This window comes from Drosophila innubila, assembly GCF_004354385.1.
Source record: "Drosophila innubila isolate TH190305 chromosome 2L unlocalized genomic scaffold, UK_Dinn_1.0 4_B_2L, whole genome shotgun sequence".
Taxonomy (NCBI): domain Eukaryota; kingdom Metazoa; phylum Arthropoda; class Insecta; order Diptera; family Drosophilidae; genus Drosophila; species Drosophila innubila.
In genome coordinates, this window is record NW_022995372.1 from 9,809,298 (window position 1) to 9,837,012 (window position 27,715).

General features: G+C 38.2%; 9 protein-coding genes across 15 annotated transcripts in view; 3 read left to right on the forward strand and 6 right to left on the reverse strand.

The window, feature by feature from the left end:
- Positions 1–158: 158 nt before the first annotated feature.
- On the reverse strand, positions 159–2,484 carry LOC117782266 (zinc finger protein 239-like). 3 transcript variants are annotated; one of them, XM_034619321.1, is made up of 3 exons: positions 2,148–2,472; positions 977–2,079; positions 159–914 (listed from the first exon to the last, which is right to left on the reverse strand). In XM_034619321.1, exons 2-3 carry the CDS (start codon positions 1,033–1,035, stop codon positions 191–193), a joined length of 783 nt encoding a protein of 260 aa, XP_034475212.1. In that variant the 5' UTR covers positions 1,036–2,079; positions 2,148–2,472; the 3' UTR covers positions 159–190. The 3 variants fall into 3 exon arrangements, with proteins under 3 accessions (XP_034475212.1, XP_034475211.1, XP_034475210.1); XM_034619320.1 differs by lacking the exon at positions 159–914 and having other exon boundaries at positions 1,039–2,079; positions 2,148–2,484; XM_034619319.1 differs by lacking the exon at positions 159–914 and having other exon boundaries at positions 1,039–2,088; positions 2,148–2,482.
- Positions 2,485–3,002: 518 nt separating this feature from the next.
- Positions 3,003–3,662, reverse strand: LOC117779779. The gene has a single exon (XM_034616087.1). It carries the CDS (start codon positions 3,660–3,662, stop codon positions 3,003–3,005), a length of 660 nt encoding a protein of 219 aa, XP_034471978.1.
- Positions 3,663–4,194: 532 nt separating this feature from the next.
- On the reverse strand, positions 4,195–13,937 carry LOC117782263 (nicotinate phosphoribosyltransferase). Of its 5 annotated transcripts, none has more exons than XM_034619313.1 (12): positions 13,592–13,937; positions 11,993–12,280; positions 10,826–10,996; positions 10,632–10,758; positions 10,428–10,511; positions 10,226–10,353; positions 8,591–8,731; positions 8,364–8,535; positions 7,690–8,055; positions 5,539–5,804; positions 5,062–5,477; positions 4,195–5,000 (listed from the first exon to the last, which is right to left on the reverse strand). In XM_034619313.1, the coding sequence occupies exons 2-12, from the start codon at positions 12,084–12,086 to the stop codon at positions 4,923–4,925; spliced, it is 2,043 nt and encodes a 680-aa protein (XP_034475204.1). In that variant the 5' UTR covers positions 12,087–12,280; positions 13,592–13,937; the 3' UTR covers positions 4,195–4,922. The 5 variants fall into 5 exon arrangements, with proteins under 5 accessions (XP_034475204.1, XP_034475203.1, XP_034475205.1 ...); XM_034619312.1 differs by lacking the exon at positions 13,592–13,937 and adding an exon at positions 12,516–12,773; XM_034619314.1 differs by lacking the exon at positions 13,592–13,937 and adding an exon at positions 12,516–12,766 and having other exon boundaries at positions 5,068–5,477.
- A 264-nt stretch (positions 13,938–14,201) lies between these two features.
- LOC117782265 (putative tRNA pseudouridine synthase Pus10) lies at positions 14,202–15,906 on the reverse strand. The gene is made up of 2 exons (XM_034619317.1): positions 15,680–15,906; positions 14,202–15,609 (listed from the first exon to the last, which is right to left on the reverse strand). Exons 1-2 carry the CDS (start codon positions 15,797–15,799, stop codon positions 14,224–14,226), a joined length of 1,506 nt encoding a protein of 501 aa, XP_034475208.1. The 5' UTR covers positions 15,800–15,906; the 3' UTR covers positions 14,202–14,223.
- Positions 15,907–16,411: 505 nt separating this feature from the next.
- LOC117781545 (NADH dehydrogenase [ubiquinone] iron-sulfur protein 5) lies at positions 16,412–17,147 on the forward strand. The gene is made up of 3 exons (XM_034618318.1): positions 16,412–16,492; positions 16,695–16,918; positions 16,983–17,147. Exons 2-3 carry the CDS (start codon positions 16,706–16,708, stop codon positions 17,073–17,075), a joined length of 306 nt encoding a protein of 101 aa, XP_034474209.1. The 5' UTR covers positions 16,412–16,492; positions 16,695–16,705; the 3' UTR covers positions 17,076–17,147.
- A 214-nt stretch (positions 17,148–17,361) lies between these two features.
- On the reverse strand, positions 17,362–18,443 carry LOC117781544 (ficolin-1-like). Its single transcript, XM_034618317.1, has 3 exons — positions 18,359–18,443; positions 17,643–18,311; positions 17,362–17,583 (listed from the first exon to the last, which is right to left on the reverse strand). The coding sequence occupies exons 2-3, from the start codon at positions 18,017–18,019 to the stop codon at positions 17,466–17,468; spliced, it is 495 nt and encodes a 164-aa protein (XP_034474208.1). The 5' UTR covers positions 18,020–18,311; positions 18,359–18,443; the 3' UTR covers positions 17,362–17,465.
- A 942-nt stretch (positions 18,444–19,385) lies between these two features.
- On the forward strand, positions 19,386–20,725 carry LOC117781408 (U5 small nuclear ribonucleoprotein 40 kDa protein). Its single transcript, XM_034618159.1, has 3 exons — positions 19,386–19,565; positions 19,665–19,794; positions 19,849–20,725. The coding sequence occupies exons 1-3, from the start codon at positions 19,458–19,460 to the stop codon at positions 20,652–20,654; spliced, it is 1,044 nt and encodes a 347-aa protein (XP_034474050.1). The 5' UTR covers positions 19,386–19,457; the 3' UTR covers positions 20,655–20,725.
- On the reverse strand, positions 20,659–22,649 carry LOC117781409 (protein transport protein SFT2). Its single transcript, XM_034618160.1, has 2 exons — positions 22,356–22,649; positions 20,659–21,185 (listed from the first exon to the last, which is right to left on the reverse strand). The coding sequence occupies exons 1-2, from the start codon at positions 22,539–22,541 to the stop codon at positions 20,757–20,759; spliced, it is 615 nt and encodes a 204-aa protein (XP_034474051.1). The 5' UTR covers positions 22,542–22,649; the 3' UTR covers positions 20,659–20,756.
- A 480-nt stretch (positions 22,650–23,129) lies between these two features.
- The window catches only part of LOC117782291 (protein split ends), a 68,002-nt gene continuing 63,416 nt past the window's right edge, over positions 23,130–27,715 (forward strand). Inside the window, exons 1-2 of the mRNA XM_034619371.1 lie at positions 23,130–23,978; positions 24,109–25,149. The gene's annotated coding sequence lies outside the window, so the exon portion shown is untranslated. The remainder of the gene's footprint in view (positions 23,979–24,108; positions 25,150–27,715) is intronic.

Below are 27,715 nucleotides of genomic sequence, written 5' to 3' on the forward strand. Positions count from 1 at the left end.
CGTAATCATTTTCTTCGCCCGCAATTTCAAAATTATCATATGGCACAAAACTATTTTCATTATGAAAGTTTTCACTCTCTCCACTTCGCTGAGAAATATAAATTAAAATGTTTTGCTCGTAATAATATAAACATTGTAAAAAAGCAATCATGCATGCATGTTTATTAAATTGATTTCAATTTAAATAATTTTATTTGCTTGATTGATGTTCACGAATGTGTGCCTTACGACAAGAATTCTGAGTAAATGTTTTTGGACAGTGTGGACACTTGTAGGGCCGTTCCCCTGTATGGGTGCAGAGATGAACTTTCAGATTGTAGCTCTTCAGAAAGGTGCACGGACAATGGGGACACTGTAGAGGTCGATCATCGGAATGTACTCGAATATGCGCATGGTAATGTGAGTTTTGAGCAAAAGATTTTGGGCAATGAGGACACTTAAAGGGACGCTCTCCAGTGTGACTGCGTAGGTGTCTCGTTAAATCGTGACTCACTTTAAAGCCCTTAGAGCAGTGTGTGCATTGATAGGGACGTTCACCCGTGTGTCCGCGAACATGAGTAATAAATTGGCAATTTTGGGCAAAAGATCTGGGGCAGTGTGGACACTTGTAAGGATGGTTTCTGGCCACCTCTGTAGCGTGGATTACCATATGTTTCATATGATTTGAGTGATTGGCAAAAGTACGTGGACAGTGAGCACATTTATAAGGTCTCTCGCCGGAGTGTTGTCGAATGTGCACTTTCAGACCCGAGTTCTGTATAAAAGTCCGCGGGCAGTGGGGACATTGATATGGACGTTCTCCAGTATGCTTGCGCATATGCACCGTAAGATTGAACGCTTGTGTATAGGACATCGAGCAGTGATCACATTTGTAAGGCCGGATACCCAACTGTCTTTTCGAATGTGTATAGCATCTGTCCATAATAGTAAACAAATTAGACAATAGTCATAGATATTTATAAAACAAATAACTTACTTCTCATGCAAGCGCAAATCTTTAATGCTCTTGAATTCCTTATTGCAGATCTTGCACATGTGGGATGGATTTGTTACAGCATTTATTAAAGCCTGATTCTCTGGTTTGGCTTTAACATTTTCCTTAATATTAGCATCAGCCGGTAATATTTCCACATCCAACTTATTGAAGGCACTGCTTGTATCGTGTCTATGCTTTGTTTCTTGTCGTTTGTAACTTTATTCGAAGAAACATCCAAAATATCTTTTACAATTTGGATATGCTCAGAATCCTTTTGAGACTTAGGTTTTATAGCAGGTGAGTGCAAGCTGGATTTTATTTTCTCCTGTTTCTGTTCTTTATCCTGTTTGTTGTCTATAATTTCCTCTTTCATATTCAGTAACTGGCTTCTTAACTTATTACTTTCCTTATCCGTTATAGCTTTAGCTTTTATAGAAGTCGACTGCGAATTGGTTTTAATTTTTTCATTCTTATTGAGATTATTTTTTATTTCTGATTGCAAGCTTTTTGTGCATCTCTTTAACAATTGTCGAGAATTAATGAGCTGCTGATCACAATGACTAATCTGAAGATGTCTCATAAGATCAATTCTTCTCATGAATCCTTGCGGGCACTCATGGCATTTGTAGGGAAATTCACCAGTGTGTTCACAAATGTGCGACAGGTAATTCGATTTATGCGCAAAGCTGCTCGGGCAGTAGGGACACTTGTATGGAAGTTTATCGCTGTGGATCTGAAGGTGTATTTCTAGCTCGTCGCTCTTCATGAAACTTCGAGGACACTGTGGACACTGAATGGGATTATTCCCGTTATGGGTGCAGTTCCTTGGACATAATGGACATTTGGAAAGACGCTTATCAACATGAAGTCGAGCGTGTTTCTTCAGATCGCTGTTCTTCAAAAATCCTTTTGGGCATTCTGGACATTCGTAGGGAAACTTCCCATGCACGTACATGTGTGCCGTGAAAATGGATTTGTGAGAGAAACTATTTGGACAGTATGAGCACTTGTAAAGCAGATTGTTTGAGTGAATCTGGGTGTGTATCTCGAGTTCGTCGCTTCTTTCAAAGTGACGCGGGCAGTGGTCACACTGATAGGAAAATCTAGAACGTCCATGTGGGTAAAAGTTTATTAATATTTTGACTGCGAAGATAGATTATAAGTGGCTCACCTCACAGCAGTAGCAACAGCTGTAGGATGCTTCTTCTTCGTCGGACTTATAATGCTTCTGATGGGACCCAGAGCCTGGCACTCTGTGAAATTTTCTGGCTCTATCTTGATTGGTCCTATGTCGATCTCTGAAGTATTTTCGGTTTCGAGCATAATGTGGTTAACGCCCAAGTCCGATTCCCATAGCGTTTCATCCTCTTGCTCAGGCTCAACCTTCACGCAACTTATGTCCATTATTGCACTAATGATTGAATTACTAATGCACAGATAATTATATTTTTAATAGTTATCCAATATACTCAATATGAAAATAAACAAAAACAATCCACGCACTGCAACAGCTGTTTATAATTCTCGTGCTATAAGCTGTGTTGTTAAATACTATGTTTTCAGTGCTCGTGAACGATAATCGATGACAGTGGCGCGCAATTTAAATAAAAAATAATTTTGGTAAAGCATTATTTTATTTTGCAAGATTAAGATAAGTTACCCATTTTTAAATGGAAATAAGATTTAAAATTTAAAATTTGACAAAATTCATGCAAAATCGAACATTTTTTAACTTTTTACTATTCAGTTAATTAAAAAGCCTCATCAAGATGGCTGAGTCTCCTCTACAGTGGTTCTGATTTGACATTAACATCATTTTGATGCCCCTTATTGCTCCCTGATGAAGGATTGGGATTGGGCGATAAATTCTTGTTTTTCTTCTTGCTTCGTCGAGAGACTTTCGATGGCTGTAACGTCTCGCACTTCATAGCAGTTTTCTTTTTTTGGTTCGCACTTCATTAGAATTTGCGCTTCTTTCTGAGTGCTCCATTGAAGCGCCACTGAGTGACCATTTGGAAGGATGATTTTAGGGATACCAGGGATTTGCTGCATTGACTTGAGGAGGTGATGGAATTGATTTGCGGTCTGCTTCCATCTGCAATAGCTTGACGCTGCCAATGCAGTACCATATCCTGAAGCTAATCTTTCTTAGCGCCTGCAGAGATGCATTATCGATCAGGATGTCCAGCTGCAGAGTTTCACGAGCTGCAATCCGATTAACAATTTTCCAAAGCCTTGTGCAGACATCATTCTGGGCACTGATGTATCCCAGAATCGTCTCGTTCTGATATTCCAGACTATTGGGAAAGTTGCCTTTTATGAGGAATGACGAGGGAAATTGATGTTCCTCCAACAGCTCGATATCCAAAGAACAATTGGCCTTGATGTGATTAATGTTATGTCTAACCCACTCGGCTGCACTGTAATTAGAGCAGACGAGTAGATACCAATCACTTCGTTCCCCACTTGCTTCAAACTGCGGTCTCACTCCCTCTGTAACGCACGTTAGCGTCGTCTTAAGAATCGCTTCCTTCAGCTTTGCCATTTGCTCTGCCGTCAGTGGACGCGTTCTATCCGCCGCGATGAAACCAAGTCGCACAGGTTTCTTCCAATTTATATTCGGAGTCGATGTCGACTGTGAAAAGTCAGTCTTCTGTTTCTTTGATGTTTCTGGCTGGGAAGACATTTCATCCGCACGGGTTCGCTTTGCCCGTGTTTCCGTTTGGAGAGCAGCTGCTTCGGCTTCAGAGTTTCCATTTAAACTCGGATTTTGATTAGACACATGTGGTTCTATCTTGTCAGGCCCTCTGTTATTTATTTCAATTTCGCCTTCTTTCGGACAGTCGTTTCTAACGGGCTCCATTCTCACGCAGCTTGTATCGTTAAGTTCACCACAGCTTATGAAAATTTTATGATTAAAAAATAAATTTGCAATGCTTAAAAAGACATGAACAATTCACGCGCTGCTTGTATTTCTTTGTCAGTGTTGGTAAATGTCATAAGAAGTAGTCTGCCACTTACAAATTGTAACCAACAGAGGGCGCTGCTATCTTTCGCGATTTGAACTACCACACTACAATGGGTAGCAAATAGAAGACGCCTTTTATAGCGAGCATTTTAATATTTGAATTTATATAAGCTTATGACGAGATAATTTGAGATGATTCATTTTGTTGCCAAACTATATTCAAACATATAGACAATGTTGCAGTTCGAAATAAAACAAAAAACATTTTTATTGAAGCGCACATTTAATAAACGTGTGGTAAGTGTTAGTAGTTTTGCTTTCCTGCTTATAGTTTAGTTTTTAGATTGAATATATTTACACTTGCTTATTATTATACATAAGCATTAAGAATTTTGTAAAATGTGTGTGCATTGATGTGTTCCGCCTATACATGCAAACTCTACTAATTAGCAAACATTTGTACTTCAAACTGTTTAATATTTTTGGTTTTAATTCTTTCCTACTTTTTGTTAGCAACATAGTACAACACTTAATTACTACAAATATTAAATACAATTCGCTTTCGTCTCCACTCTTAAGTATTTGGTTACAGTTTCCGATATTTGTGTAAGGCACCAGACACATTCCTGAATATGATGTGCGTAATATAATAATATTGAATATTTTAATTTACATTCACTATGTATAAGCTACATATGGTTTTACTGATGTACTACTTTTTTTTTAATAGATCAAGTTATATTGTGCTCATACATTTTGAACATACATATTATGTATGTATATATAAGTGGAAAATCAACTTAGTTCAAATGTCACGCTAAGAAGATTAACAATGTGGTTCCGTTTCCATATTATTTAATGCATATGACCAGCAAATGACTAAAATTGCAATCGCAATACGAATATACCAATTCAAATGGGCGTAGAATTTTGCGGAATTATTTTCATAGGACGGCCGACACTGGCTGCTTATATAGATCATGAAAGCTCCCCAATTGGTGCATTCTGCAGCCACAGATCGTGTATGAAATTGTACAGATTATCGCTGACAGCCACCTAAAAATATAAAGATACCGATTAAAATTTGTTTAAGGAATAAAATGAGATATTTAACAACTTTTACTTTGTATGGCGTTGGATTGAGGGTTCGCTTGTGATCATTCCTAAGGGTCTTCAATGAGATTTGTACCTTCTCGCGCACCTGCTCTAATGTAGGCAGCTGTTGACATATTTTACCAGCTTGCCAGTAGATTTTGTAGAGCGACTCGACGTGCGAGGGAATGACATAAGCGCGCTTGGACTCCTGGAAAGGATGACGACACAGCACCTTCTGGCCGACAGCTGGCGGTTGCTCTGTATCTTTTTGCAGCAGATCAATCAAAGCGTGTCCATCGGCGCTATAAAGCCGATAGGCATTCTTATTGCCAGGCATTGTCACCTTCTCCACATCCTGACTAAGCTTAATTCGCGCCTGGCCATTAATCTCCACCAGCTTGTAGACACAGCCCAAAGCCGGCTGACGTTGGCAAGTAACTGAAAAAGTTAAATAATTAATTATTACAAATAACTGTATTATTTAATGATGATAACTGACCCAAATGGGTACCAATACCAAAGCAGTCAATCTTATGACCCTGTTCGTTCAAGCTTAGTATGGTATCTTCGTTGATGTCATTGGAGGCGACAATTGTCAGCTTATTGAACCACGGCACCTTGAAGCGTTCCGCAACCTTCTCGAATGCTTCCCGTGCTAGGCACGACAAATAAGCCAAGTCGCCGGAATCGATGCGTATACCCAGAGCATGATAGCCCAGATCATTGAGTGCCAAAGCAACGGCGCTAAAATTAAGTAATCCGCTCCTGCACAAAGTAAGAGAGAGTAAAGGAGAGAAAATAAAGTGAGCGTGCATTAAAACATGGTGAGTAAAAGCTAAAGGTGCTGTTTTAGGTTTGGTTTTCAATTCTATTGAATTCAATATCTTTTGCTACTAAGTTCAAAGCGATTCGAGTACAATTAAAAGGGGCGTGCCCTGTCTAGGCAATTGTGCAGTATGCATTTAGTGAGCTTCTTGTGCCATAGTAGAAATATAAGTAGTATATAATGCCAGGTGTACGCTATGTCTAAGACTTGGTTCAAACGTTTCCGATGGAACAGCAGCGCTCGGTTTGAGACACAAATCAAGCTTCAATTACTGAAAGCCATGCAGTGTGCTCTCTCGGACGCTTTGTTTAAATTGAAACTAATTATATAGACATATGTATGTATATACATATATTCTTAGACAACATAAAACACAAGAGAAAAATCCATAAGCAATTACACAAAAACCAAAGAATTTGTGTTAAAAGTTGTCAGAATAGCATGTGTTGAATAGACAAAAGTAAACAAAAGGAATTCAAATGATAATTATAATAAACAAATAAGACATATACATTTGGTTTGGAGAACATATAATATTAGGGTGTTTTAGTGTTTGGATACCTATTGTTTTCGCATCTCAAACTGCTTCATTCATTCTTAATTCTTTAAATTGTTATAAATTGTTTCGCTTTCCGTTGAATCAGTATTTTGTGATTGGAATGAATATGTTTTTTTATGCTTAAATGTATGTGACGTTTTACGTTGTTTTTTGTAGACGTGTTTTACATACCTTTGCCAAAATAGTGCCGGGAAGTCATTTTTACTATGTTAGATGGAATATTTTGATTTTTTGTTGGGCGTTTTCGATATATTCTGATTATTCAGTTAATGTTAAATGTCACAATTCACGACCAGAAAAAGAGGATTTATAAATAAAAAAAATACATAAATGAAATTGAGTTAGTTATTAAATGAAATGTTAATAAAACAGATTAACTTGGGTGTTAATTCAGCATTATAGCATTAAAAATAGATTTTAAAAAAAGATTTAAGAAATGAGAAGTGGCCCAGCATTTACGTTCAGCGCAATAAAAAAGAGTCAAGGCAGTCTAATTAACATTTTTATGTTATGTTAGGCTTATGTTTACTCCAAAATATCCACTCTGCTAACATGTTTTATTATGTTAATTCTAGTTAGCATAACGTGTCAGCAATCCTTTTGAGAACACAAATTAACAGTCATTTTAAAGTTATATTCAGTTATTGGCTCCCTGTTATGTTAACTTTAAGAAAATACAGACTTTATTTAAAGCAAATACTGGACATAAAGGTTAAGAAAGACTTTAAAAATATACATTAATTTCAAAGGGAAATTAAAAAAGAGAAATAAGAAGAGAAAAAATTATTTTTTATGCACATCACCTGTTTTAGCATTTTGAACCACCCTAATAAGCTGACAATACCTTTTAAGTCTGGGCTTAGGACCAATACACAGAGAGCACATACACACATACAATCATATATATAATTGAAAAAATCGGTATTACATATATGTTGTATGTGCTTTTAGATGCATAATTTTGATTTTAGCAGCAAAAATATTTGATACAGCGTTTGATTAAAATGTTCATGATGACATTTATCGATAGGATATCCGAGATGTGTGTGGAAAAAAGGGAGGCACTCATGCTAACCCAAAAAGATAAATGAATATATTAAGAACAAAACATGTGGAGTGACAGGATTTAAGTTAAATAATTAATTAGAGAATTAGTGTAAAATAAAATCAACGAAACCAAGGAATGATTTTTTTGAAAGAATTTTTTTGTAGGTTTTATAAGTTATTGTCCCAGTAAATAGATCGCTTCGGTACGTGACATTTACCTGAATGACTTCTCGACATATTTTGGTAGGTACGCCGTCCCATTGAAGGACGTGGATGTAGTGATTGCTGTAGTTGCTCTTGCAGCTGAAGTTGGAGTTGAACTTAGACTTGAAGTTGATGTATCTGTGATTGCGGTTACTGTTGTTGACTCTGTGACTAGTGTTGTTTTGGATAGACCATTAGTGTGCACAACACTCTCATGCTGGCCATTAATCTTGCCATTGTATCCATTGAGTGTGGACAACTGTTGTTGGCCATTTATGCTGCTGGGAGTGGTTGGCGGCGTTAAAGGAGCGCCATTCATTAGTTGGCTAGCTCTTGATTTGGTATCGTATGGAACTTGTATGATCTGTTCTGTTTCTCGGCTGTTGGAAATACTTAAATTATTACATATGTAGTTTCTGACAAAACGAACAACAACTCATTAATCGAAGGGGAAGGCAGAGGTAAACGGGACGAGAGACAAAGATACGACTAATTTCTTGTTGTTGTTATTGTTGTTAATGTTGTTACTGTAGCTGATAAGACTGTTGGATTACGTTTGTGCACGTTTGATTCAAAAAGTAATGGAAAAACAATGGAACAACAACAAACAAAAGAATGTTAACATAACTCAACTGAATACTGAATTAACCAAAACCGTTCCGAGAGAATCTGCCTAAAAGCGAAATACCTCTTAACATCGTACGTGTCGACAAGGGCCATAAAGCCATCCGGAAATGCGATGGCATAAGAGACCATGGCTGCCAATTCACCCTCACTTGACTCCTCCGTGGACACGTCGAGCACATGCGACAGCATCTGGCGATGACGTATGGCATGCTCTAGCAGATCCTCCATGACACCTTAAAAAAATTCTCATTTATTGGGGAATATCTCAAATTATATATTTATATTTACCCGTCTGCTTGTGCTTTAGTAGACGTGTCTTCAGCTCACCCAAGCTGCTGAAGCTGGTGATATAGGCATGTGCATGCGTTCCCTTCACGGGTATGTTAAAAAGCTTGCCGGCCAGCACATTGGAGGTGCCATCAAAACCACCTAGAATGTTGACGGATAGTTGTCAATTAAAACATCTCTTATATAAAGTTAATGTTTCATAACTCTAATACAAAATTTGCTTATTATATTGTTTTACATTGTTTATTTGTTATCACAAATAGGTTTCTTAGTTCAACTTTGTGTTAAATGAATTCTAACTAAAATTGTACTAAAGAAAAAGTTTACTTTGATTATATTATATTTAACATAAAATAATTGAAAATGTGTTGTATTTACTAATTTCCGGCACCTTTTGTTTCTATAATTGGTTTGAAATATGTATTTAAGAAGGTAATCGTGATTTTGTCCTTAATTGGTTTTATTAACATTTTAATGTTAGTAACAGTTATGAACAATAACATTCCAATAAGGGAAATTTTAATTTTCAGGTATTACATTAACATTTTTCTGTTATGCTAACACTTAACATTAACATTGTTTATTTTTTATAACAGTTAGATTTCAAAGTTCGACTTTATGCTTAACGAATTCTAATTATAATTTTTATTAACAATAAAGAAAAACGTTTACTTCCCTTAAATTAGGTTTAACTTGAAATAATTGAAAATGTGTTGAATTTTATATTTCGAGCACCTTTTGTTTCTATAATTGGTTTGAAATATATATTTAAGATGGTAATTGTGACCTTGATTTGCATATTTAACATTTTGCTGTTTCTAAAATTAAAATATCCATTAGGGAAATTTAAATTTACAGGCATTGGATGATAATACCACTGTGTCATGGCTGCCCATTAAAACAAAAGACTTGAGAGACCTTGGGCGCGTGAGTCACGACGCGCACGCGAGCCTATCGATTGAGAATTGAGTAAAAAAAAGCCTGATCCTACGTGTAATTAAACGCATTTCAAAGTTGAAGCGAATGCTTCCTTATTGAAAGTGGGCATTGGAAGCGAAAAAGGTAACAAAAGTTACGATGTGTGAGCGCCAATTGAAAGCAAAAACAAGGTGCCAATCAGAGACTGGCACCGATACCGACCCACACATGGAACTGGCGGCAAAAAGTTTTCTTTCATTTTTTTGGGGCTCTAGGGAATGTTGTGCGTTGCGTGTGCCACCCACTTTTAACACATAAGCGTGGAGAGTTCTTGAACTTTACAGCGCCGAGATATAGAGGAAACTTAGAGAAATCAACTGAGAGATAGAGAGAGAGAGAGGAAAAAGAGTTGGCGTAACAAGGCAGGAGCCACATCGAGTGACAGTGACACGTGCTTTGCATGCAAGCACATCATAAAAGACCAGACAAACAATATAAAATTGACGAATACCCCAAATAAAAAAAAAAAACACAATAAAAATTCGTCTGCATCGATCAATGCGAGCCAGAAGGCAAGGAAAGGAAATGTAGTCAGCCATCTAGGCGCTAGTTTCACGGCGTTTTCGGGTTTGTTTTTTAATTGATTATGGGCCAGGTGCATGCAATTTGGCAATGTCAAAAAGAAATATCGCACACTATTGACCTTAGTTGTCTCACCTGTGTATGAATACTTTGATGCGGATAAACCTCCATCGGGTCCCTGCGCTCGACGCAACCCAAACTCCAATAGCTTGACATGTTTCCCGGCCACCATGCGATATCGCGCTGCATTTGTCGCCATTAAACTGAGCAGCAAGAAAACGAATACATTTTATTGGTCATTATTATTACTATAACTATTATTATGTTTATTACTCACCTGGCATAGTTCACAAGCGTTAAAAGCGTTGTTTCCAGCAGCTGTACAATTATTAAAGGTCCTTCGATCTTGATAATGGGCACACTGTCAAGGGAAACCGAGAAAAAATTAATAGAGTTTATAGAATTTCGCTGATAAGAAATATGCTCCATGTTAGAGGCATTAACATAGAGTTTACAGCACTGTTTAGTGCTCTCATCTTACCGTGGAAATGCAACAGTGCCTTCATCAATAGCATAAAGTGTAACATCATGAGCCGTCAAATTGCCCAAATACTCAAAGAATTCATTCTCAATGCCCTCTGGCAGTGTTTGCTTCAGATATTCAATATCTATAAAAATGAAGGATTCATTATAAATTATATACAAATTACATAGATGACAATTTATTAGTTTTACCGCTTTGAGAGTAGTGAAAGCTATCCAGAAACTTAAGACACTCCTCGAGGCCAGCAAAAATTGTAAATTCACCATGGAATGGATTGTTTCGGAAAAACAAGTCAAAGACAGCCTGATCGTCTATTTTGCCCGACTTCCAGTAGGCATAGGCCATTGTAATTTGATATAAATCTGCGGTTAGACAAATAAAAAATAAAGATAGCCGGATAAGCGCACGCGATGATTCGCAATGATAACCAAAAACAAAAATTAATGACGATGATAATGGCTACCATTTTTATAATACAACTTGACTGATAAGATATGGTCAAAGTTTTCCAACCTGGTGCATAATTACATGGCCTTTAGCAAACCAGCCGATAACCCATTGAAAATTCTTGTCTATATTTGTAATTATAAAAGTATCCTAGATCTATAGTCTATTTGCATAACTGCGGTTATACAAAAATAGAGTCAACTAAAAATTTAAATGTCAAGCACAAGTTTCGACTACATTGGACTGCCTGAATAGCCATATGAAAGCAAAAGCTTCAATTTAACTAAAACATAGACTATAAACTTAAAATTTTTTTTAAATAATAAGTTTTTCACTGTTTTAACTTTATTCGTAAATATTTAAATTACCTTCAATTGCATATGCACTTATTAATAATATTAAGATATTAATTTTATTAAGATTGATTAAGTCGCTCTTTGTTGAGGTTAGTTAAGAAAAGTTCAATCATTCAATTTGAGATAAATATAACAAATACTATTTTAAAGTTTTGATGAAACCATTAAAAGCTTATACAATGATATTTAAAAAAATTTTTTTAGAAAATTCAATGTATTTGAATTTCAGAAATCATATTTTATATGTATGATTCAATAAAACAGAAGAGAGAAATAGAAATAAAATATTGCATTTACAGATATACATATTTTTTTTTAAATCGACACACTTTCAAAAATTTTTCAAATTTATGTTTTAACGCTAAGTTGATAAAATTTGAACTATGACGTAAAATAGCCAAAAACAATTATGAGCTGAATCAGATTTAGATATATATAATCGGATAATAAAAAAAAAATTTTCTTTTTTTCTTGACTTTTATTACAGAATTTATGATGGAACCAAGTATATAATGAGAAGGACTGTTTAGAAAGAGATAACTTTTTTGGACTCACCGGTTAGCAGTGGCTGGACAACCCCGTTCTGATTCATTCGTCCGCGATCCATAAATTGGCCGCCCGAATTGCAGCTCATTTCACGGTCATTCATGATCAAAAATTCGTTGTAGTTTTTATTGTTGTTGTTGTTTTAGCTCTTGTTGTAGGTCGTTCACACACAGAACGTGCCAAATAAATAAATTAAATTATTATATTGCAGCAATTGAATCCCAAAAGCCGTTGAACTTTAGTATATGTATATATACATATATATGTATATATATGTGTATATATATCTATCTGTATCTGTAAAATTTATATGTTTAAAGATTAGTTTTTAAATTTTCATTTAAGCTGCTTAAATGACGTAAGCAACGAGTCTCACAACTTAAATGATACGAATCTTAGGAGCACACTTTGTAATTATATTGCACCTGTGTTATGAAATAGTTAACTATTAGCAACTACAAAAAACATAGGCAGATGTGAAGCAAATACAAGAAAGCTTCAATGTTTTTAACAATACTTTTTTTTTGCATACTTTTGAGTTATCAGTCGGCTTTATCACTTATTACAAAGTGGCACTGGGTCACTTGCGACCGATAATGATGATTGTGTACTATGTACGTGTATATTATGACTTTGTTGCTCCAAACACTTTGTGCAAAAATTGTGTTTTTCTATTTTCATTTATTTTTATCGCGCGCTCTCGCAATACTTTTCTGCTGGACGCTTCAAGCTCAACTGAATTGAAATTGAAATTGTTGCGAGCGAGTTAAGTTGAGTTTATATGCGCTTTGTGTTGGATTAAAAATTATAAGAAATTTGTTTGCTGGGAGAATTTGTTGATTGTTGTTACTTAGCAGCGCCGGGTCGTCATATCATGGTTAAGGGGAGAACAAAGAGCAAATAAGTAGCAAGAAAAAAAATAAATACATTTGATCTTTGGCATGCCGACGGTTTAATACTCTTGCAGAACAACAACGTTTTTCATATGTCACAATTGAATTTTTATCCGTTTGTTCCTATGCCAGCTTGATGATTGAGCAGTTCAATTAAAAAAACAAGAATATAAAAATAGAAAAGACTATGCCAAACCCAAAATCTGTGAGTTTGGTTGAGATACTTTAAAAAGCAAGAGTATTTCATACTTTAATCGGCTTTAATCGCCTCCTTTTATTGCGTTACACTTTGCTGGACTTATTTATAATATCTTCTGCAAGGGTATGCATAATGAAAGAGAGCATACAAATGTGTATGTGTGTGTGCGTGTGTTTGTGTTTTTTTTTTGATTGGCGGGTCGTGCACTGAGGCTTGTATATTTCGATGGCTGCTGCTGCTACTGTTACTGCTAATTTTGTATTGATTACACACGTGAGTCGCAGGCGCTGTTGATGTCGTCGCTGTTCACAACATGTTGCACACAGGCCGCAAAGCAGCAGCGCCGCCTTAGGCATTAGTGAAGGTTGCCTGAAGGTCGGCGGGGCGAACTTGCACACCCAATCGCACGCCAAGGTGCTGACCAAGAAGTCTTTTAGGGCTTGTCTAACCGAGTTTCAAGTGTGATCCTATGCTGTAGGTGGTGATGAAGTTGCTGTTAATGCATTTTGCACTCACTTTCACTATTTAGCGCACATTTCAATTCATAATTTACGAATTTATAGACATGCTTTTCACAATACGCGTATTCACAGCAGACATGCAAAACGACGGTTAATTCACTTCTCACAATTGGACTTAAAGATACATATATTTGGCGATGTGTTCTAGCACATACGACAAATTGATTTTATTGAAAACAAACAATAAAAGGATTTAGTAATATTTTAATCTTTAAATAACACAACTAAACAAATCATTTGCGACTTCCAGGCGCTCTCAGCTGATAAGAGAGCGGTGCTGCCAACTTGTTTGCCTACGTTCTCTACAGGTAATGTAAATGCGCGACTCGTTCTCTATCTCTTTCTGCGCATAACGTCACAAACTTGATGTTTTATATGCATGCACTAACCACTGTGGCCAACTTATTTATTTTCAGAGCTCGATTTAAAAATTGCTTTTAACCGGAAATCTGGATATTTTAAATATATATTTTTCTGTTCGGTAATTTAAACACACAACGTGAGTTTTCATGTAAAATTAAGTTTACCCATAATTATTGCTAGGTATCCTTTTTCTTGTAACCACCTAGTGCAACAGTGTTGTTAAACGTTTGACAAATATACAAATATATTCAAAAAGTAACCGTTTCAGCATTTGTCTACATTTTCTGCATTATTTACATCTGCTGGCCAATCCAAGTCAATGCCAACCACATCTAAGGCCAAAATGTCAATGGGTTTCCCAATAATCGAAGAAATGGAAGGTGCGGTGCGTCCGAATTCGCCGTGTACCAGCTCTTTGATATATGTGCCCGCCTGGCTGACCAAATCGATGATTAGTAGTCGTGGATTATCTCGTTGAACACAGGTTTTAACACTGAATATTGTGCGTGGACGCGTGTGCAATGGTCGGCGATGTAAAACCCTAATGGGTGTCTTCTGTTGTATATCAAAGCTCTCGGAGATTTGCAGCTTTTGTAGAATTTCCAGAGTAACCGGCTCGTCGAGTACGCATAGAGCGCGATAATATTTACGCTTTTGCTCCTCACCCGTCTTGATGTGCGTCAGCTGCTCACGCGGCACAACCTGCAGATTGTGAATGGATACCTTGCCGGTGAGATCCACAGCTTGTTCCATATCAAAGGCTTGTTGGTGGGTCATGCTGCTGCATCTGGAATTGGGTATTTCCAGCACAAAGGGACGCCCCTTGCCCAGGCAACGGACATCTACATCCTCGCGACCACTGGACATGAATGTGATCTTTTCGGGCGTCTCACTGAAATGCATTCCAACGTTGCGTACAATTATCTCCTCAATGCTGTCCTCCATGATGCGCTGTCCATTGAGCACCCAAGGTGTATGGGAGAGTTCCCGACTCAGCTTGCGATATCGCCCAGCTACACATACCAATGGACCAGCCAGCTCAATGGATTGCAGCTGCAGAGGATCGTTGACAGCGGCTGGCGGTATGGGCAGGTATTTCTCAAAGAGATCAGCCTTAAGCCGCGACGGCTGATATTGTTTCTCAAGCAATCCACGCGAGATTTCAATTCGTTTCTGATGCGCCGCCTTGGCGGGAAATGCCGCTCTATTGAGCTCCACTAGTTTGGCCACATCATCAGTTTCCGTGCTGTGCCTTAACTCAATGTTAATCATCATTCCATTGGCATCGTACTCCTTGCCCAGCTGTGCACATACAATTGGATGAAGTATCAATTTCACCGCCTCCTTAATGGGCACATCTGGTGCACAGTTGTCGTCCACGGATGCTCGACCAAATTTACGCTGCAAAGCGAACCACATCGAGAGTTGTCGTAGTTGCAAAGTCATCGGCAGACTTATAGCGAGGACAATACCCTCACTATCGTATTTGGCGAAATCCGATTGCAAAATGCCGGCAATTAGTTGAGTCTGAAAATCCTTGGAGAAGAGACCCAAGCAGGTGGAACAGATGCTGAGACGTGGCTTCTTCGCCGGCTGCTCCCCAGGTGTGTCATCCTTTGGGACATCTTCTTCAGTCACTTTCACATCCAGCTAAAATTAAATGTGACTCTTGTATTGTTGTTGAGCCGCTCGGCATTCAGAAATATTAATTTCTGCTCACGCGCTGAAAGGTTTTCTGCATATCACGATATTCGTGGCCGCGAGCTTTTAGGTAGCGCAATTGGCACACGCGGCACACTCCACAGGACTCTAGATAATTGATAAGCTCTTGGTTTTTCATCTTCTTTTAGTAATTAATTAAACAAATTGAATATATAGAAACGTTTAGGAATGCCGTGCAGCGTAAACACGAGACGGCACAGCTGATTTACATTTTCAGTAACAAACTGCCAACCTTCTTTAATAAACATGTCGCCACAAAAGCCGGGCTGGCAGGCTTAGTTCGCGAATTTAAGCCCATTTTCATTTTGTGATCAATTTCCAAAATGTGCAAACAAAATTCTAACAAAAATTCTGCAAAAATTTAAAAAATTCTAGCTTCAGAATTACGAAATTGCCAAAACTGGGTGGACAATTTTGACAATGTTTCCAAAATGATTCACAATGCCAGATCGGTAAATTCTGCAGGGTGGCAGCCTTTGGCCCGGGTGGCAGTCTTTCTCACCAGTGCTGGCAAGTTTTAGGGGAAACAATAGCTGTTTCTGTTAAATTCTGATAAATTTGTTATTTTGGGTACTTTTGCACAGTTTTACCAAAAATATTGATAGCAAAATTTAGCTGAATACTTATTTAAAATAGCCTGATTTCCTGCTAATAGCAACTTTGAAATTTTTCTAGCAAGCGAACTCTGAAAACAGACAGATCTAGCTATAAAATAGCTAAGTTGGCAGCCGTGGAACAGATTGTTCAACTACAACAAATCGGTCGTCTATTGTCAAATATTCTAATTTTTTTACTTGGTTTGTAATTTAAGGTGATTTACAGCTGTTTAAGAGTTTTTAAAATGCATAAAAAACTCTAAGTTTTCCTCGCATTGAAAGAGCTATTGCTTTTTGGCTAAAAGAGGCAAATAAAAGCATTGTTATTGTTACGTCACAGAACGATAGATAGATTGACAGTGGCAAACTAATTGAATACCGCAAATAACACAAATAATTTATTTATTTATTTTTCAGCTACAACCAAGATGTCGCTGTCACCCTTCTTGCGCCTGCCACTCACTGATTTGACCGGTTGCCTGATCAACCATCAAACCTACGACAAATGCGGCAAGTTCGAAATGAAAATGATGGACTGCCTGGAGGCCTACGGTTTGGAGCGGGGCAAGAAGCAGTGTGCCGAACTCATTGGTGACTTCCAGGAGTGTGTGGGCATGACAAAGCAGCTAATGCGTTTCCACGTTAGTTTCAAATCGAATCCTTTGTAATGTGCTTCGTATTGTTAATTTATTCGCTTATTTACAGGCCATGCGAAATGAGCGCTACAGACAATGGTTGGCGGGTGAGCGCAAGAGGGAGGATCTCTTTGCAGAGCCACCACGTGTAGATGCTTATTAAGGTGCTTGCGGTTGGGAATAATTGCATATGTATAGCCAAGATGTCTTAAGAATAAACAATTGTCAAACTGGAGTGTAAAAAACAAATAAGTACAATCTAATTTTAAAGGAAAACCATAGGTGGCGTATTTATGTCTCAATAGATGGCGCACCGCTCGGTCAAGTCAGCTGTGCTATTTTAGCTACTGAGCAACTAGAATTCGTTTTTTTTGAATTGCAAAGCTAAAAAACTTGAAGGAATCTAGCTATTTTCAAAAACGAGATTCCAAGATTATATAGTTTGGCAATATATGGTATAATATTAAAAAGACAAGTAGTGAATATACATGTTACACATATTTTAAATTCTTATCGAAAAATAATCAGACAAGACATATTAGGGGATCAGTATTTACTTCCGCGGACGTATCATCATGACAGCTCTTTTCAATGAGTACTCAGCACCCCGAAAAGCGTACCAATTGACGCCCATGCCCACGTTGTGGTCTGCGTATTTTCCGGTCAATTTGCTGTAAGAATTCGGAATAGTAATCGAATTTTAAAAAAATAAATTAACATTTCATTATACCTGTCTTGACAAGAATTGTACCACCAGCCGCCAGAGAATTTTTCGGCGCAGTTTATTGAAAAGTGACGATCATTATCAACATCAAAAGTGGTAAATTGCATGCCACGATGATATGACAGTGAATCATTAGCAGTTCCATTGGCTCTGCCCAGAGTGTGTAAGACATATTGTTGGTCCCCGTTGCCGATTCCAAACTCTTCATAAGTCTCAAATGCTTCATTTCCATTATGATCCTCCAGAATAACGAGCAACTCTTGACTTATATCTGCAGTTAGTTCATGTGTTTTTTCCAAGCCTAAAAAGAACTCGCTATTTAGATCTCCGAATCCATGTTTATACTCATTCCAGTTCCGTTGAAAGTCGACAGCTCCGTTCATTCTCCGTAGGATGATTGTCCACCCGCCTCCTCGAGTTTCGGCATCGCACGCAACATTAAAAGGATTACTACTTAAGTTGGGGAGGAGTAATTCATAGATCCCACTGGATTTGATCTCGGCACAATTTTGTGGATGATTATCCGACACCGATTTTTTTCGCTCTGCCTCCTCTCTTATAGATTGATCACCGGAGTTTTTATCAACTCTGTCTATCAACTCTACATCTCCCGCTATTATAGGTTGAAGAAACGACTTTATATCAACTCCATTTGTCGATTCTACCTGTCGCACTCTAAAAAACGGTTAGTTTGAGAAATTTTCGACATTAAAAAAACTTACCCCAATTTGTATAGCTGATCACCTATTGTTTCAAGTAACTTCGTCTCCTTTCTTTTGAGAAGTATCAACTCCGAATATTTAGTATCTATCGATAATACAATATTATTCTCATTACTTTCAGGAGATAGATTTGCATTTGAGAATGAAACTAATGCAGTCAGTAGAAAAATAGTCCAACATGTTTTAAGCAACATTTTGCAACAGATTTTAAACTTGCCTTGAGGAGATCTAAATTCGAAACCATTCGTCGTTATACTTATATACTTTTACTTAGTAATTATCGATTCTTTTGGGGAATTGCCATTGCACAGTAATTGTTCTTTGGAAATTCAAAAGATTAGGTTTTTGGGCACAGTGAAAGATGATTATTTTGAATGCGGGGCTCAAAGGTGAGCTGACAGTTGGGAGAACTTTCATCTCTTATCTACGTACTTTCCGTCCATATGAGCTTAAGATTGTTCTTTTTATATTTGCTTTGTATTTTAGCATTAAAAGTATAAATTCACTTACTTGTGTAATATTTTTGGAGTTTTTTAAATAACATTAACATGACTCGGGCATAAACAAGACAAATAAATAAGACAATGAGACAATAATTATTTGCCAAATTATTATCTATGTATTGAATAGTCTACCCTGAAAACAAGATAATGTTTTTTTTTTCAATTTTTACTTTAAAACTGTGAAATTTAAAGAAAATTTCAAATGTTATTTAAAATTCTTAAAGCATTTCATCTATTAAAATTTGTTTTATTATAATGTGTTATCAATTAATGATATTCTACTATTTTCAGTCAGTCATTCATAAGAGTGATAATTTATTTTATCTAATTTCGAATTAAAAATTTTTATTAAATTATTCATTAGTTGCCAAAAACCAAGAAATTGGCCAAGATTTCAATTAAAATAATTTTAAAATAAGTTACCAGAATACCCTTAATGTTTAGTGCTGCTGAAATTGCCAAGTGTTGGTAAATATGACAATTTGGATTTCAAACCGCTTACAGCACTGTATTGTGAATAAGTTGGCAGCACCAGAGTTTTGTTTTTGCGGCTGCAAAAAATCTGTTCGCCAACGTTTATTAAATTTTTCAATAAAATGGGCACAAAGCGTCCCAACAACAGTGTGGTGCTGGCACAGGAACCAAAGCGCAGCAAGAATGATATTGTGGCATACACGAATCGTGACAAGGCGCTGCTGGAATCGGTAAGAAAGCATCATGCTGCTGGTGGAAGAAGAAGAAGAAGCAAGTTTGGTGGAGGATTTTTGTAAATTATAAATATACATAAATATGGTCGCTTACAGGGCGTGCGAAGAACTTCCAATCTGCAAGCACCCATTATGCAGCTGGAGGGACACGAGGGAGAAATCTTTACGACTGAGTTCCACCCAGAAGGCGAAATGTTGCTCTCCTCCGGCTTCGATCGTCAGATCTGTGAGTGCAGCAAGACTTTCCTAATGACAATACATGAATTTAAACCACTCTTAGATATTTGGCAGGTGTATGGTGATTGTGAGAACATTATGGCCATGTCCGGACACAGTGGTGCCGTGATGGAGGCGCATTTTACGCCCGACGGTTCCCACATTTTCACCTGCTCCACAGACAAGACGCTGGCCATCTGGGACATTGTGACGGGTCAGCGGGTGCGACGTCTCAAGGGACACACAAACTTTGTGAACAGCGTGCAAGGATCACGACGTGGGCAGCAGCTGCTGTGTTCCGGCAGCGATGATCGCACTATAAGAATCTGGGATGCACGCAAGAAACACGCGGCACACGTGCTGGAATCACCATATCAGGTAACAGCCGTATGCTTTGGTGATACCAGCGAACAGGTCATCACCGGTGGCATTGACAACGAGCTCAAGATCTGGGACATACGCAAGCAGCAGGTGGTGCATCATTTACGCGGACACACAGACACCATAACGAGTGTGGCTTTATCACCAGAAGGTGACTTTGTGCTGACCAATGCCATGGACAACACATTGCGAGTCTGGGATGTGCGTCCCTATGCGCCGGGCGAGCGTTGTGTCAAGGTCTTCCAGGGACATCAGCACAACTTTGAGAAGAATCTGTTACGTTGCGCCTGGTCACCAGGTGGCGATAAGATCAGTTCCGGCTCGGCGGATCGGCACGTCTACATTTGGGATGTGAACACCAGGCGCATTCTGTACAAGCTGCCAGGACACAATGGCAGCGTCAACGATGTCGATTTTAGTCCACGCGAGCCACTAATACTCTCCGCGTCCAGCGACAAGACTTTATATTTGGGCGAAATTGAAGATTAATAGATTATCACAAATAAGTTTTTATTTCTGCATTATTATAACGATTAATAAATACTTTGTATAATTTGAAATGGTCATATCATGATGTGTCCCAGAACAGTCCTAAACGGGCAGCGCACTGGACGAGCTTGAGACGCTGCTCTTAAACAGCTGGCCAAAGAACTTGAGACCTGTGGCGCCACCGGGCACCATGCCCAGCAGCATGAACAGCAACGTTATGATCTGGGCCACCGCGAATAGGACCGTAAATGCCGTGCTCTTGGCCACCAGAGCAAAGTAAAGCGTTATCGTTAGGCAGGCACTGTATGAGATGGATGTGAGCAGTCGCGGCTTGGAGAACATTTGCTTGAAGAACGCCTGAAAGCCGATCAGAAAGCAAAAGCTTATGATGAAGAACAGGCTGCCCAATGTGAAGAGCAGTGCAAACTTTGGCTTCAGCATCAGCACCGGAATATACAACGTGGACAGCGTCATGCACAGGCAGCCCATGCCCAGACAGGCGACAAAGCCAACAATGCGCTGCAATCGGGACTGCAAATTGAAAATAACAATAACAAATCTCAATAAAATACTTTTATCCTATGCGAAATATGCACAACAGGCAGAAGGAGGCGTGGCATACCCTTTTAACTATCTATACTAGGGTGCATCGATTTGTATGGGCCAAAAATAAATTGAAAAATTGTAACATTCGTAATCTAAGCTCAATTCTAAGTTGTTTTCACCTAAAAACAATAGCTGTAAAATCAATTCCTGGTCCCCGCTTTTTAAGTTGAAAATTTATTTATTTTTAATTTTAAGCATGCTATTCTAAGCATATATTTAGTCTTTTTAGTCTGATTCTGACAAGATTATTATCAAAACTCTTGTTAGGACCAGAACTTTCAAGACAACAGAATCAAAGAACCAATTGTCCTTAAAACATAATTTTCGCCGTTTTAGAACTAGGGTTTCTTGGTAAAAACATCTTAGAATCGACACCAGATTACGAATTTGGGTTACCATTTTCTGTGAAAAGAAATCCATGCACCCTTATGTATATGCTATATAGTAAGTCAAGTAGTTGTTTTGAAAATTTCCTTTTTTGATTTTTTATTTCACTATTTTATTATAGTTGCTTATGATTCTGAAAACAAGTTATGATAGAATTTATGAAGTGTATTGTATTTAACTATTTTTAAAAATAATAAATATGTACAGTTAGTCAAAAAAGTGTATTGACAAAATCCAAAATGTAAAAAATTCATTTATTTATGCTTTTTTTTTTATATATATTCATAACCTTATTATGGTTCTTAGAACAAGCTAAAAAAAAAGTTATGTTTATTGAACTTAAATATTATTAAAATTAAGAAAATATTGTCATTTACTCTGTCAAAACACTTTCTTGACTAACTGTATGTGAATATTGTTCTAGGTCAAAACTATCATTCGGAATACTGTATTTATTCTAGATTAGCATAAACAGCTGTGGGAAAATTAAACTAGTTTCGAAAGCAATTTTAAAATGTTATAGTCCCGATGTGCACTGAAAAAAATTTGATCACGATCGGATACAGAAACAGAACATGAGAAGAAGAAGAGAGCACTGGCGCTACTCATACAAAGCTGTTGGTTTGCTTTTTTTTTTACAGATTTAGTACAGGGTCTTTTACAGTCGGGTTCCCTCGACTGTACCCTTTCCTAACAGTCTTCACTCACCAGCTTGGGGCAGCATGAGTCTTGTGTATCCTTTAGCCAACTGTTTGCCTCTGGTGGGTCAGATGTGCGCGAAAAGATTTGCGACAAGCCGGGCACCTTTATCTGTGGCAGCTTCACATTAAAATTCTTCTTCTGATCGCTCTGCAGCAGCAAATACTCGTCCAGATCCTGCTTTAGATTGCTCATCCTCTTTTACGGTGGATTGAATGCCACCGCATAAATATTTTTAATAATCGTAATTGTTTTTTGTTTACTGCCAGCCCGACAATTAATCACCAGTGCACTGAGTTGGCAGCTCTTTCAGTGTTGCAAGGTTCGTTTGTCAGTACTATTTTACATTGGCACCAATTTCAATTATTAAATGTTCTGTATAAATGATCCTCTAAGTAAATTATTATTTAAATTGTTAGCAGCCTATACACAAGTTTAAAAGATTTAGAGTGGTAAGTGCAGATAATTTATTTTTTCAAAATATTAAAGACGATAGTCAATCTTGCTTATTAAATATAACTAATACTGTAATACATAATTAATCAATTGATAAACAAATTTTTGTATATTAAATCAATTGATTTATTGTAAGTTAAAGTAAATCAAACCAAGTCAGCCGTGACGTCACAATTGGCCGACTTTGTTTAGCTATGTGAATTTTACAGCACTGTGTCGGAGCTGCCAACGCCTTTTAAATGGAAAATGCGCATTTTCTGCCCTGTTAAAACGTCGGAGCTGCCACATTTTCAAAAATGCTAGCAATCGCGATTCAAATCTGGCAACTCGCTTATTCTTTCAGTTTCAGTTGAATTTTTGTCGTGGTTAGTACGTTGTCGCGCCGCGCGCGTCAAATATGTAATTAAACTGATTTAAATTACAAGAGTATAATTGATAATATTCAAGACGCCGGACACACGCAAAAAATTATACAAATACAAAAAGTAATCTTACTATTTCAAAAAAGATAAATAACGAAAATTACACCCCCTGCAGTCCCCCCAACACGCCGTGGTTTCCATACAAACGGCTTTGGTTCTTCTATTTATGCAAATTGTGTAAATGCATATGTGAGTGTGCGGTGTCGAAGCGGAGCGTACGCGCGCGTGTTTGTGTGTGCGAGAGTTTGTATGTGTGTGTGTGTGGGCGATTGTGTTTATGTGGAAAACGCATTAATTACACAAATACAAATGCATATACAACAACAAATTTAAATTCAAATACAATCAAATACAAACAAAAACAATAAGTAAAAGCAGAAAAAGCAAATCGAAAAGCTACAAAGTATTTCAAATGCAATCTATTACAAATTAATTATGATGCAAAATTGAGAATCAAATTTTTTATTGTTTTTTGCGCAAAATTTGAAATAAAAAATAGAATAAAATTCAATTGTGATGGTTTTTTTGGTTGAATGAAATTCACAAATATTTGCTGTAATTTCAAAAATCAAAGTGAATTAATGAATTAAATAATGAAAATACATGACTGCCGGATCGTGTGATCGTTTCGTAAACAGTCGTAAGTCGAACTCTCGGAGAATTTCTGGAAAAATATGCTGGAATATAAAATAGAGTTGAAAACGGATTGGAATTAAAGCAACGATCGGCAGATGGAAGCGTACGCTTCAATGGTGTAAGTACTGAATAGACTTTAGGAGCAGTAGATACTACTAAAAAAAATAGTATTAAAAAATACTATTTTCCTATTACGAAAATGCATTAAATAAGAGATTCGAAATAATTTTGTTTTCTTTTCCTTGCAGCTCTCAACGCAATTGGTAAGGAAACAAAACAACAACTGCAAAGAAAATAGAAATAATAGATGTGATAATAAAAATTAAAAGAAATAATGAAAAAGGTGAATTGGCTACTACTACTAATTAGAAAGTGTTCAAAAGTGTTTCATAAAAGAAAAGAAAAAAACAAATGTTATAAAATGATTAAACAAAATTATTTTAAAAAATAAATCTCCTAATGAATGTTAAAGGCGGCTACCAAAGTTTATGGCAATTTTCCCCTATAAACAAAGAGCAAACAAAATTTAAAGTACATAATGTAAAACATATGTACAGTGTGTGTGTGTGTGTGTGTGTGTGTGTGTGTGTATACGCCCAGGACTCGATTCGTCGTTGATTTCAGAGCCGATCTACAAAGCTGCGCAGCACAAAGAAAATGGCACAACGATTAAGACAGAGGCAGCTCCAGTTTTGGAGCTGGGGGCTTTGCTGCTGCCGTTGTCGCTGCTGCTGTCGTTGCTGCTTCTGCTGGCCGCAGCAATTAACTCGAAAGCAAAGAATTTCATCAGAAATTCAAAGCACATAAGGCGAACGGATGACGTGCAACGGGGCTGAAAATAACGAGGCAGCAGCGACGCAACGCAAGCAGCGGCTACAGCAGCGACGACGACGTCGACGTTGAAATTTTTTGTAGCAAAAATCCAGGCTGACAGCTCCCCCTCAACGAGTTGCCAGCCAAAACAACAAAGAAAAGTAACATGGCGCTGCCTGTACTTGTGTGAGTGTGTATGTGTGTATAAGTTTGAGCTCCAACAGCAGTCGCACAACAAAACGAACAACGCAAATAAAGCAGAGAGAGCAAGAACGCTAATATGCGCTGACGCGTGTATGCAAGCGAGATGGCGCTAGAGCTTGGAGAGAAATTGTCGTGCCGCGTTTGTAGCGTCGCTTGTCGTCGTCGTTTGTCGCTCGTTGAAAAATCGATTCAGCTGCACGAAACGAGAACGCGCGCGTGCGAGCGAGAGGCCAAACAATAGAGCCGTGAGTGCGAGCAAGCTGCTAGATGCGGTAAAAAAAACTTTATTTAACCCGTTTCGTGTGCGTGCGCCTGCGCCTGTATGTGTGTGTGTGCTGCTAAAAACTACGTTGTACGACAAAAACTACAAAGATTTCGCTGTTGTTGTTGGTGTCGCAGCGGCGCGGCGTGTGGTGGCATCCGCCACCGGCCCCCCGCCCGACAGTCCCCTCCTCAACGAATACATTGCAAATGCGGTCGTCGCACGACTACACAACTGTATGTGTGTGTGTGTATTGGTGTGTGGTCACGTAGCAGCGCTACAAAAATACAAATATGACTGCATAGTTCGCTGACTACAGAGACGAAGAAGAAGAGGAAGAAGGAGCAGAACAAACACAAAACTGGTTTTCGGTTTTTTCTTCTTTTTTCTCTTTGCTGCAGCTGCTGGCATATTAATGAATTCGAATTCTAGCAAAGCTGCCTCTTTTTTCTTTTATGGGATTTTTGCAAAACGCTGTCTAAAAATGGTTTTAGCTTTTAGCCATAATTGTCGCAGTTGCTGTAATATTTAAGCCAAATAAGTTTCCAATGACCATAACAAAATGGTCGCCTTCCATGTACAGAAACAAAAGACAAAACAACAAATGCAAAAAGGACAAAGAAACTGGCGAGCGAAGAAAAGATACGCGTACAATTTAAACAGAATTAAAAAGTGTTTTATTTTATATTTGCTTTAGTTTTATTTGGTTTTCTTTATGGCAAATCTGTGGTATAGACTTTTGCACACGTCGATAGAGGGACGAAAGAAAAAAAAAATTATAAAGCGAATTGAACCGCACCCCACCAGGCATACAAAGCGACTGATGCGCAGCAGTGATGTTTTAGTACAGCCAGGCAGGCAGCACCAAAAACTTTCACGATCGATTGGCAGCCCCAAAGACGACGACGGCAGCAGAGGCAGCAGCAGCGAACAGCCACAGCAATGGCTGCCATTTAAGCTCTCCAACTGTGGCCTCTCTCTGCATGGGTGGAAATGAAAGAGCTAGAGCGCTTTTTGTATGCGTGCAAGCGAGAAAGAGAGAGAAAAAAAGAGTGCGATTGCGCGTTTTGTACAGGCAGCGGCGCAAACATGCACATGGACTGTACATATGTATTTGAGTATTTTTATGGGCTCCATTTTGCATGTAGTTGTGATTTCCTGCTGCGCCCCAAACACAGAAAAGGGCCCTAAAAGCGAAGCAAAATGACAACAACTACAATGGCAGCTACAAAACTACATATTATGCATGGCCATATCACAACGTCGTCATCGTCATATAGTCAGGTCGGTCCGGCGGGGGTATCAAGGGGACGAAATGGCTGAAAAACGTGAAATAACAACGCGCGTTCCCAAAGCACCCCTCGACACTCATACACACACACATACATACATGTATTAGCACACATGCACATGACTACATAACCATTTATAAATACACAGCAGCAGCGCAGCGGCGACAGCGGACAACAACAATGACGAACGGCAAAAACAAACTCAGAGAAGATACTCGTTTTTCCATTCCATGCCAAGGCAGAGACAGAAGCAGAGGCAGAGGCAGCACAAAAAGTACCAGCTATAAATTCTTTATATACATAAAAGTACATAGCACACAAACACACACACAGTCATGCATATATACTTATCCATGCATGTATGTATGATTAAACGTGTATTTTAATGCTGTGTGTGCGCTGAAGCAGCAACAACAGGCCATTAAAACCTGTCGCTCTATCTCGCTCTTACAACAGGCACCCCATTTTATTCAATGCTTTCAATGGTGTGTGTGTGTATCTGTGTGTGAGAGTAGCTATAACAACCACGTCAGACAGCGGCAGCAGCAGCGCGGCAGTTCAGTGCAAACGTCAATTATAAGCAAACATACACAGTGAGGCAACGTTGTCAAATTTCACTCACGCTACGCAGTGTGAACCAGCCAGGTACAGCGAGTGTGAGTGAGATGGGAAGTCGCAACTTGCTAGTGTGAGCGAGCAAAGTAGCAGTTGCGTTGTTGCCAAACTTCAGGCCATCAACAAAAGGCTGCGAGCAGCGACCAGGCAGAAAGCATGAATGTTGTTCTTGTATTTCCATGTAGCTGCTTTTTGGAATTTTAACATGCGCCCCGCTTGGCTTGGGCTGCTTTTCTTATATTTCTTCTTCGTTTTTTTTTTCTTTCTTTTTGTTGGCCGGTTTGTGGATTGATGGCGATGTGGTTCTTGGACCCGGCCCCGGTCCGGCTGCCTGGTTGCCTGGTTTGTAACGTTGACTGGATTATAATAACGTGCTGTCGACGTCGCTGTTCGCATTTCCACCTTCTGTTGTTGTGTTTGTTGTTGTTCCACGCAGAGGAAATGCGCTTAAGGCCCAGGCCCTAATATATGTATGTGTGCAGGTCCGTTTGTATGTATGTCTTCAGACCCTGTCCAGTCAGCAGCAAGACGCTGCTCCTTTTAAATTGAGCTCAAAGATCTTGCGTATCTCATAAATACATACATCTATACTTGTGTGTACTATTGTTGACCGCCCATTGAAATTTCAATAAAGATAAATTGCTCTCTTGTTGAATTAAATAAAATCAT